The 11,546-nt window shown below is 39.5% G+C and overlaps 1 protein-coding gene across 1 annotated transcript; it reads left to right on the forward strand.

The window, feature by feature from the left end:
- The first annotated feature begins 6,520 nt into the window (after positions 1-6,520).
- Positions 6,521-10,574, forward strand: LOC141439311 (uncharacterized). The gene is made up of 5 exons (XM_074103582.1): positions 6,521-6,700; positions 7,802-7,978; positions 8,293-8,499; positions 9,206-9,376; positions 9,713-10,574. The coding sequence occupies exons 1-5, from the start codon at positions 6,583-6,585 to the stop codon at positions 9,976-9,978; spliced, it is 939 nt and encodes a 312-aa protein (XP_073959683.1). The 5' UTR covers positions 6,521-6,582; the 3' UTR covers positions 9,979-10,574.
- The last annotated feature ends 972 nt before the right edge of the window (positions 10,575-11,546 follow it).

Raw genomic sequence — 11,546 nt, forward strand, 5'->3', positions numbered from 1 at the left:
GGCTCGTGATATTGAGTGATGGGGGTCCGGCACAGGAGCCTACGATATCAATCTCAACGATTTGCCGATTTACCGATGAAGGACGTTCTCAGTGACAGCACTAAATTGGTTAGGCGTATTTAGGTGCGGTGATAACAGTTTAACATATGCACTTTTGAGTAAAGACATACATTTCTAATACACGAAGGACTTCGCCAAAGGAAGGATCATTGAGCTCTCTTTTGCTGTTGGTAATGCTCGAGACCCAGAAAAAAGTGGTCAAGTGCGGATCGGACTCATGCATCGTCTGTTTTGCATGTACATGTACAATTGACTGGAGCAACTGAATTGAAATCTGCGTGACCTACTGTGAAATTTTAAATACTTATGGGATTAAAGGTAAAATTGCGAATACATTATTTTAGTTACCTCTTATAAATTATGATTGCTGTGACTGACGTACAGACAGATGGATAGATGTAGATGGATAGATATACATGTACATACTAACGCTTATATGGACTATATCTGCAATAAACTGTTTTTTTTTAAATCTTTTCCAAGACATAAAGTGGGGGATTTTTTTCTCGTCTAACTAACCTAATAGTGTGGGGTACCGTTGAATAGATCTTTAACGACGAGTTTTCGATATAGAGATTCGTTTGCGAAATATGTAAGTATTAATTTTTTAAGTGCAAATTTTGAGTAAAGTCTGTTAAATATTAGGTAAATGCTCGACTTAAAAACGTGCATGTGTGTTTTTTATGGTACCTCCCATAGACGTAAAGTGGGGGTGATTTTTTTTTCTCATCTAACCCTATAGTGTGGGGTTTTGTTGGATAGGTACTTTAAAACCATTAGGGGTCTGCTACGACGATTTTTCGATTCAGCTATATGTATTTGCGAAATATTCAACTTTAAACTGCAAATTTTCATTAAAATCGAGCGTCCCCCCGCCTCTAAAATCTAAACCGGTGGGTAGAAAAATTAAAAAAAAATCAGGATGGTAGTAAGTATATCAAACTTTCAAGGAAAACTATAACGGTTAAGTTTGCTTGAGAATTATTTGTAGTTTAAGAGTAAATAGCAGCCTAAGGTATAAAATATACCTAAACTATGGAAGATTCCGTATAAATTACGAAATTCTTAGAAAAATATCACTTTATTTTTTCGTAATGGCTTCGGAACCCTATTTTGGGCGTATCCGACACACTCTTGGCCGGTTTTATTTTCAATTTTCTTTTATCACTGTCCGCGCAGTTCAAAGCCAAAGTCAAAGTCAACATAATATCTTTATTCAATTTAGGCTAAAACAAGCACTTATGAATGTTAAAAAAAAATATACCACCGGTTCGGAAAAACCTCTGTTGAGAAAAATCCGGCAAGAAACTCAACGAGGTATATTTTTTAACCTAATATATAGTTACCTACTTATGCAAAATTTAAGTTTTTTAGCACTAGCTGTCTGTAAGCTAAGCCGCTGAGCGACGGACGGACATGGCGGAACTGAAAGGGCTCCTTGTAGAACTACGGAACCCTAAAAACCACATACCTTCAGTCGAAAACATAACCTCTTTTTTATTAAGTTAGCTAAATATGCAGATCTGTGCGTATGGTATGGCCTAATCTTATTTTTACCCACGGGCTGGCGTTTCTTAGACTAAAGAACTATCAAAAAAAAACTGGCCAAGTGCGAGTCGGACTCGCGCACGAAGGTTTCCGTATTAGACACCGTATTATCTCAATATTAAACACTAGAAAAAAACGGCAAATAATCAAGTTTGTTGTATGGGAGCCCCCCTTTAATATTAATTTTATTTTAATTTCATTATTTATTTTCAAAATGGTTATACAACTAAATATTCTGTGAATATTTCAAGCGTCTACTTGTTGCCGTTATTACTCGAAATATCATTCAAAAAACGGCAAAAAAATACGTTTGTTGTATGGAAGCCCCCTTAAATATTTATTTTATTCTGTTTAGTATTTGTTGTTATAGCGGCCACAGTTATACATAATCTGTAAAGATTTCAACTGATTAACTATCACGGTTCATGAGATACAGCCTGGTGACAGACGGACGGATGGACAGCGAAGTCTTAGTAAAAGGGTCCCGTTTTTACCATTTGGGTACGGAACCCTAAAAACGTTCAAGTCATATCGTGCCACGCACACTGAAGGGTTTGGTAGTCTTGATGAAGTTGACTTTGTTACCGGAAAGACTTCTAACAACATAGATAGAGCATCGCATAACCTATCTTCACAGGGACATCAAATCGATATAGTCATATTTAAGTTTCCTTACCTTAAAAGGAAAAACGGAACCCTTATGGGATCCCATTAGTATCCTTCTGCGTCTGTGAAGACCAATTTAACTATCAGTAATTAATGGGTATAGATATAACCAAGTTGATTATATAGGGCATTGATCTAACTAAACAATGGCAAGGAAAGACCAAATCTTTTGAGACCGTTATTTTTGTGAAAAAAGCATGGCTATCAAATTCTATAGCGCACTTTCAGTTATAGAATGATAGCAAGAGGGAAGGATTCTACTAAAATATGGTTAAAAGATTCGGCCGTCTATTGAGAATGGGAACTGCCTAAGGTTTACATATTTCATAGGACCTTGTTCAACGGTTACGACTAGGTATGAACACAAGAAAAAAAATGGCCAAGCAATTAAAGTTGTTGTAAGTGAGATCATTTGGTTACATACGATTACGCTTATACACTTCCTTGCTTTCTTATTGTGATTATTACTGACAACTTAATGGAAACGTATGTAAGTAAGTGTACGATGTATTATTTAAACCTGATTTAAACGAGACAGTTCCATGCATTTTGACACTAATACCACACGCCTAAGCCGTGGTGGCGAGTGGTTTGACCAATGGCCTCTCAAGCAGAGTATCGTGGGTTCATGCCCCGGCTCGCACCTCTTTGAGTTTTTACGAAATTCAACTGCGAAGTCACGTTTGAAATTTACCACGAGCTTTACGGTGAAGGAAAACATCGTGAGGAAACCTACACAAACCTGCGAAGCGATTGAATGGTGTGTGTGAAGTTCCCAATCCGCACTGGGCCCGCGTGGGGACTACGACCCAAGCCCTCTCATTCTGAGAGGAGGCCTGTGCCCAGCAGTGGGACGTCTATAGGCTGAGATGATGATGATGACCACACGCCTAAGATTAACATTAAACTAGATTACATTTTCTTCCCGCAAGAGAACCTAAAATATTTATAGCTTCCCTTAGCTATGGTTATGTTCTTCGCACGTTTGGAGTGTGTGAAATCAGATAGTTCGAATTATAGTGTCTACTCTACTCTGTAAGGTTTGCTTGGAACAGACATAATGGCGTGCGAGGGCGGGAAGTTTTCCACTGGGCGGAGTCAGAGAGAAAAATGTTCCGCCTTGCTGAGGCCACGCCCACGATGTCTCGCTTTTCCTCGGCTCCATATTATTTATTTTGCTCGTTTTACGTGTGCAGGCGTCTGGCACACTCGTCAGGATTTGCCCACTTGAACGAGGCTATCATTCATGCAATCAATATCCAGCAGTGTGCATTGAATTCATTTTAAAACATCCGTGAGCTAGTTCGTGATAACAGAGCAGGAATATAAAAGCTATAATAATGTAACTTTTTAAGTTTCAATGCAGGGCTCAGACTCATTTGCCTTCCATCTATCCCAGCCTATATACGTCCCACTGCTGGGCACAGGCCTCCTCTCAGAACAAGAGGGCTTGGGCCATAGTTCCCACGCGGGCCCAGTGCGGATTGGGAACTTCACACGCACCATTGAATTGCTTCGAAGGTTTGTGCAGGTTTCCTCACGATGTTTTCCTTCACCGCAAAGCTCGTGGTAAATTTGAAATGTAATTCCGCACATGAATTTCGAAAAACTCAGAGGTGCGAGCCGTTGTTTGAACCCACGACCCTCTGCTTGAGAGGCGATAGGGCAAACCACTAGGCCACCACGGCTTATATATAAAATATTATTATTTTAATTTATATTTATAATTTCCTACAAGGTGGTATCCAATGGTTATCTCGAAGAGATCGCTCATTCGCGATAAGACTGCATGTTGCTTACTTCTAGTCGTAATCATATTTTACATATTGTATTCTGTATTTATTATACATATGTATTTTATATACATATGTATATCGGAAGTCGATAAACGAGAAATCTCTATGACAAGTCAAAAGTGCTTCGAGAATTCCGGGCTGTTTATTACCTAGTATATTCTTATTAAGATAGGGCGATTTAAAATAAAGCTTTTGATCGCACGTACATCCGATCTATGTCCAACTTCCGCGAAACATTTGAGTTGATTAGGTATAAACGAAAAAAAATCGTTGTTCCTAAGACATACATCATACTTACACACACGTGGCAACTTAGTGGTTTGATCCATGGTCTCTGAAGAAGAGGATCTTGGCTTTGAAATTAGGCTCGCTCCTCTGAATCTTTCAATTGACGAGTAAATAACAATAGTAGATTGTTGCACCAAGCAGAAAGTTATTCATTACTACACCGAGTGCCGATTTGGAGCCCGAGCGTTAGCGAGGGCTTTAAAAAGCACGAGGGCAATATAAATTACTAAATGCGAGGTGCATAATCTGCTTTTTTCAACTATTACAGGAATAACAGACGAAAAAAAACTCATGCTAAACAATTATTAAGAAAGAAATGTCACTATATTGTATTTCGATCCAATTTATGTAAACAAAGAAGCCATTTATCCGACCACATACATTAAATGATGTGAAAACCTATTGCAAAATAATTAATCTGATCAGTTAATCGATTAATTTATTAATTGACTAGATCAACGTATTTTTGTATATTTTGTTATTCACAACACTTGATTTAATTTCAAAGACTGTTTATTCAATTATAAAAGGAGTAAATATTTTTTTTAATTTTAAGGAAAGTAAATAAAAATCGCTTATTTATCCGCGCATTAATCGATTTTTAAAATGTGTAATTTTCCACCATCTCTACGCTAGTCTATGCTTATACAGATTATATTTATACACATGTTTCAATCAAGAAATAACGTCAGATTTTGACGAAGATTTTTCATATGAAAAACAAATATTGAAATCAAGTGAATTTTGGTGAATAGACATTTAGTTAAAAGACACGAATTATAGATAAATGTGTAATTGATTCGATCCAGTGAGTGTTTATACAAGATTTTTTATGAAATCGGTTTGTTTACACTTTTAATAAATTGGAATAGGCATAACGTATAGCACTCGATGATTCCATTTTTGTAAGTTTACATTCGCACTCTAAAAATGTCCACGGAAAATTTGCAAGGTTCCCGCCGCCAATTTGTTTTTTTTTTATTTTTACTTTTTTTGGCAGAGTTAGTAGCCAAATTAGTAGCAGATATTTTTACCCGCGATCTGTCATATTTCGGATGGGCGCCAGGTTGGCCAACCAAACACATATTTTTTTTTTTTAAATACGGCTACTTACTATTTTTGATAGGATTGGTAGCAACAATTTTTTGTACGCATCAATCATCTGTCAAATTTCATAAGACCGTCAGGTTGACCAACCTAACACTAGATCTTTATACACTATGCAGACTAATTTTATAGCAAAAATACTTGTGTTACCTCTTTGGTGGAGCAATTTTTAAAAATTCTAAAACAATGCAATAAAGGATTTTCGTACATTTTTTCTGCTCTAGAGCAGAAAAGTCCCGCTTTGTGCTGGGTATTTAGTGCGGCTATGACGAAATTAAAGCATAGTTGGAAAAAATGAAATTGTCCAATGCAACGCCATTCAGCTAAAATCAGAAAATACAGCTAAATCCCTCTTATTCTCAGGGAGATCCTGCCCAACAGTGGGACGTGTATAGACCGAAATGATGATGATGATGCCACAATTCATAAATCCAACGGCACCCAATTTCCAGGATGCAGTCTTTAAACAGCAATGTGTACATATACCTTCCAGTATTGAAGAGAAGGTTGTATGGGTAGAGGTTCCTTTGCCTTTTACTGAGGATATTAACGGAAAAAAATATTATCAAAAATCATTTAGCTATACCTTGGGGCCATATGTGAGTAGGTATATTTAATATATGAATTTACAAATAAACATATTATTAAGTTATGAAAACATTTTAATTTTCTAAATAAATATGAAATACGCTATTCATATTGGTAGTATTTTTTATATGTTTTATGGTATGTTTTAGTAGAAATTAAATAATACCTATAGTATGAATGTAAAGCTAGAATATGGCAACAATTTCACAGATAAAATTTAAACTCCTATATGTATATCCTCTTTCTGCTATTTTGTGTAGTAGTCATCGTTGTAAAAAAAAATGTTTATGGTTTAGCATAAAAAAAAAAACAATGACAGTTGTGCGGCGCGAAAATATAACAGTATACGAATTTGTTTTGTAGCTAGTTTAGTTTTAGGATTAAAATAGCTTTTCTATGCCAATTCAATCTACTTGATGGCTGTCAGTCTAATTGAGTTTTTTCGTTCATTATATAGAGATCATTAAAACACTTGCCCTATGAAAGACTAAATTGAAATTGAAATATTACTGACCAATACAATTTAATAATGGGTAGTGATAAAGCCATTGATTTTGTGAGATCTGATTTCAAATCGTCTCTACATGCTTGTTTATATCTTACACCAGATTGGTTGAGCAGGGTCAGAGATGATTACAAGGAGGAAGGTAAGAGAGCACTAGACTTTAATTAACAGAGTTTACGGTTGCTTCTTGTTGAATGTAGTTTAGCAAAGAAAACCGACAGTTGTTGCTTGTGCGAAACTTTCAGGACTTTAATTAGGTGAAGCTATATGCAATAACTTGTAGTTACTAGAGAAACTTTTCTTTAAGATCACCCATTACAGGATATAATAATATTCTAAGAAATAAAAGAGCGTGTCAGACACGCCCAATATAGAGTTCCGAAGCTGCTGTGAAGCAATTAATGAAGTAATATTTTTCCAAGGATTTTGAATTTTGTGGGGACTATTCCAAGTTTTGATAAGTATACCTATTTTATAACTTTGGCTGCCATATTTACCCAAACTACTTATAATGCTCAAGCAAACTTAGCCGTTATAGTTTTCCTTATAAGTTTGGTATAGGTACTTACTACAATAATGTTTTTTTTTCAAAATTTTCAACTCAAGGGAAAAAATCCCCCCCCCCCTCCCCACTTTTACGTGTATGGGACGTACCCTAAAATTACAGCTTTCTAGCACTGATAGTCTCTGAGCAAAGCCGCGGACGGACAGACAGACATACAGAAATGTCGAAACTCTAAGGGTTCCGCTTGTGACATTTTGGCTACGGAATCCTTAAAACGATTTATTTTTCTAAACTTGTCATAAACATTAATAAGTAAAGTAAATTATATAGTCTCGAAATTATAGTCAGTCTGAGACATGTTTATACGATTTCTATACAATCTTCAAAGTCATTACACTCTCCAGAGTGGGTTGTGGTCGTTGGTTGAGGATCGGTAGTGAACCTTCATGACAACTTTCTTAGGAAAATAATGTGGTGCAATACTCTTTGTCTTCCACACCGCACCGCAGCGCGCAGTGCTGGAGTCCGAAGTTCATATTTGGCAATAGAAAACGCTGCAGCCACTTTCACATCAGCTTCCGTTGTCGCCTTTTACGACACCTACGGGAAGAGATGGGTCCGTCCTATTCTAAAGCTGGACATGGCGCGAGCAGTACCTACATAAAGTCGTATCGATTACATTGATTTTTACCCAATTTTCATTGAAGAACTTACATTGATTCTTTGTTCCTAATGCAGTATGTTACGAGGCGCGCGGCTGGCCCATTAAGCTAATCGAGCGCCAAGGTCGCCTCGCGGTGTGGAATGTGGCCAAGGAGTTGAACGTGCATGGCAATGGCGTCGCGGCGCTCGCCTGCAGGCTCATGGAGCGTTACCTCTCCGCGCAGCTGCGTCACAACGTCGCCGCACCCGCAGGTGAGTCAGATGCTAGCAGCCGCCACGGCCCTCGTGGAATTAGGTTGCCTTTCTTTCCGCTCAGCTGTTTCCACTAGAGCTATGCTGTGCGAGGATAGGTAATTAAATGAAGCGTTTCTATTGGTTCATGAAAAACATATTCTCGCACATCTCTCTGGTGGAAACGCACAAACGCAGCCTCAGGCTGAATGTGCACGGCACCGGCGTCGCGACGTACGCCTACCGCCAAATGGTGCGCTACTTGTGCAAGCAATTATAAAAAGTTCATTGATAAAACTACTGAGCGTGAACAACAATCACGCACTTTTTTACAGACAGCCTTGAATTCGAGCGGTTTCAGCGAGGGTTAAGTGCAAGGATACCAGTGCTGATCGCGTCGTGCGTGCAGATAGCGGCGAAGAGTATTTCAGCTGCCATGTCGCTAACGGCTACGCAAGTGTGCAATTACTTAATTCGGAAAGGAACAAAACACTCCATTAAGGACATTGTTACCTGGGAGTACCACGTGTTTCAAACGATAGGTCAGTGAAGTAACTCCTGTACGCAGTAGCCACCACATTTTTTGGCATATTTTTAGTTTTTAGTTACTTCCTAAAACATAGCTCGGTACCTAATACGCGATGACAGTTGCACAGTGATGTTTTCATTGCATCGCATTTTGAGCGCCGGGAGATAATGTTCAGTCTTTCTCGATATTGACGCACGTCAATTTACTTAGCTACAGCGTATTTTTAGCTCCGTCTTTAGCCTTTTATTAATACCTTCCTTCCTAGGGCCCACCTACCAACGTATTTTAAGAACGTATCATCATAGCGTATAACTTTCTAATAGTGGGCTCACTTCTTTGCCTCTCCAGCGAGTGTATCGCACCGCCGGTAGCTCTATCTAGCCTGTCGACATATCTCTAACGTAACTTGACAGTAATAAAGTAATAGATGCGGAAATGAGATATTTTACTTGTGATATTACTCACATTACTTACCTACCTAAATATACATGCCTACACCTTATGGCGTGCATTGAGTAGGCAGCAGCACTAGTAGCGTTAGTGCTAGTGGCGCGCTGCTGCAGCGCAAATTAACAACTAGGTATGTAGGCACCCTGCGGAATCGACCCAATGTACGCCAATGTAGGTTGGTGTAGACTACACGGCTGCACCGCGCCGCCGCTCGTGCCGTGTCGCTTTTCGCTGGCGATCATTTCGCAGCCTAATGGTCAATCCACTAGGTTACCGCGTGCCGCTGTGGACGAGCGCTGAGATGGCGGAGCTGCTGGCGACAGCGGCACGCCTGGCGCCGGCCGCGCCGCGCGCGCTGGCGCTCATCGTCAACCTGGCCGAGCTGAAGCGTGACGAGGTCGACCGCCGCGTGCGCTGGGCCGCTGACCTTGAACCCAGCAGTGAGTTTACAAATCACGTTTTTGAAGTCAAGTCTTGAATATTGTCATAAGTTTTGGAGAAGGTGCGCAAGGCTTACAGCTCATTACAACATCTCCGTTTTACCTTGATATGACGAAGACCGGGGAGAGCAACTCCACCGTTTTGTTACTAAAATATTCCGTCCATGCGCACAAAGAGCATTCGCTTTATCTTTTGTTATGCGGACCGCTAAGGAATGTAATTCGTTTCTGTCTTTTCAGTTTTTTATTTTGATTTTGACGATTTCGTCGTATTTCTTAAATGTGTGGCGTAATTTATGGTTGATCTTATCCAATAAGAAATATTTTCGCACTTAGATTCCAGTTCGTCGAGCAGCGAGGAGTCCCCGCGGCGCTCTTTGTCAGTGCGCACTCTCCACCTGGCGGCGGGCGCGGTGGCGGCGTGCGCGCGCTGCCTGACGCCGCCGCCGCGCGCGCCCGACCTCGAGCGTCGCCTCGCCGCGCTCACAGGGGTACCACAGGCCTTCGTCGAGTGCGTCCGCGACTGCATACTCACCGTTACCATATTTGATGACGACGACTCCATGAGTACGCCAAGTGTCAAACGCAGGCGGCTGGAATGAGTGTTTTGCTGAGCCAAACCTTCCGTCATTTGCGTCCGCGACTGCATACTCACCTTCACCATACTCGATGACGACGACCCATGAGTATACTAAGTGTTAAACGCAGGCGCCTGAAATAAGTGTTTTTCTAAGCCAAGCTTTTCGTAGATTGCGTCTGCGGCTGAATACTCACCGTCAACATATTCGAGGACGACGACTCCATGAGTCTTCCTCATTTCAAACACAAGCGTCTGGAATGAGTGTTTTGCTAAGCCAAACCTTTTGTCGATTGCGTCCGCAACTAGATGTATTGCAGGACCCTTGAGTAGACACATCGAATAAATGTATAAAATATAGTTTTAAGCTCATTTTGACAATGCAGAATACTTGAGAGTCGCAGACCGAAGGCGCAACTTGCAAATAAACTTGTTCTCTATAAATTGTAAGCGATCGATCGATCGATCGTAAATTAGTAATCGATCTGTGTAAAATGTGATAGATTATTGGCTACACTGACGAGCAAAAATAATGGTTTACTTTCCATCCAACGTCTTAACAAAGTGGTTCTTTATTACTTATTGGTCGTCATTAGGTATACATTATACTTTCACGTGGCAAAGTTGTGATGTACATTTGCGTGCTATAAATCATAAGAATATAAAAAAATGGTAATGTATCCGTTTTTCATTACATTTAATAATATTTCTTATTCTCTGTAAAGAATTTACTTAAGTACCTACTTATCGATTTTCAGTGGCAAAACTATAAAAAATCAGAATAAACAGTATACATAGGCATCATTATGTTAAATCAGATCATAATGCGTGCAAAATTTCAATCCAAATCAGTCCAGCCGTTTTGAATGTTCATTTGGCTCAAATTTAGTAGTTTTTTGCCCACATATCCGCGGAGCTTGAGACCACACAGTTTGGTGGAGCAGTCAAGTGGAGACAAAATAACTGACAATATATGTAGAACATAATAACATATTTAAAACTAATAACAAATTTAATAGGAAAACTATCACAGTTCAGTAAGTTTCATTTACATGTATAAGATTAATAGTCGATTGAAACTTAATATTACGTATCTTCCGTAGGTTAGTAGATACCGGAACATACTGCGTACAGCCAGACACGCACTTGGCCAGGTTTTTATAATGTACCTAAATATTTTATGAAATCACAGTACCTTACAATTCTTGCAAGATTAACGTTGAGTGAGAAATCCAAATCAAACTAAAAGAAGTACCTACGATTGAAAATTGCATCATCTTTCCCAAGTTTATTATCATATCACAAAATTCCAAAGAGCATTCAAGCTAGCCCTTTGCCCGGCTGCATCCTTCACCGTTCAACCTTTGGGGTGGCGGATATTAAAATGCGTCGACTTCCCGGGATCACCGCTTTGACTGCCGAAGCGCGAAATATGGCTGCACCGCCGGCATGCAAGCTCGGTAGCGTACGGGTACGCGGTACGCCTATGGGAGCAGAGCCAATCATGTTTCTCATAATATTGTAACGTTTGAGCTACCAACAGTGAATGCATGAAATTTCTCTCATAAATATACCTACTTAGAACAAAAAATT

Source organism: Choristoneura fumiferana, chromosome Z (assembly GCF_025370935.1).
Source record: "Choristoneura fumiferana chromosome Z, NRCan_CFum_1, whole genome shotgun sequence".
Lineage (NCBI taxonomy): Eukaryota > Metazoa > Arthropoda > Insecta > Lepidoptera > Tortricidae > Choristoneura > Choristoneura fumiferana.

Coding starts and splice junctions, on each gene's coding strand:
- LOC141439311 (XM_074103582.1), top strand. CDS start 6,583: ATGGGTAGTGATAAAGCCATTGATTTTGTGAGATCTGATTTCAAATCG. Junction 6,701..7,801: donor AGATGATTACAAGGAGGAAG/GTAAGAGAGCAC, acceptor TTCCTAATGCAG/TATGTTACGAGGCGCGCGGC. Junction 7,979..8,292: donor CAACGTCGCCGCACCCGCAG/GTGAGTCAGATG, acceptor ACTTTTTTACAG/ACAGCCTTGAATTCGAGCGG.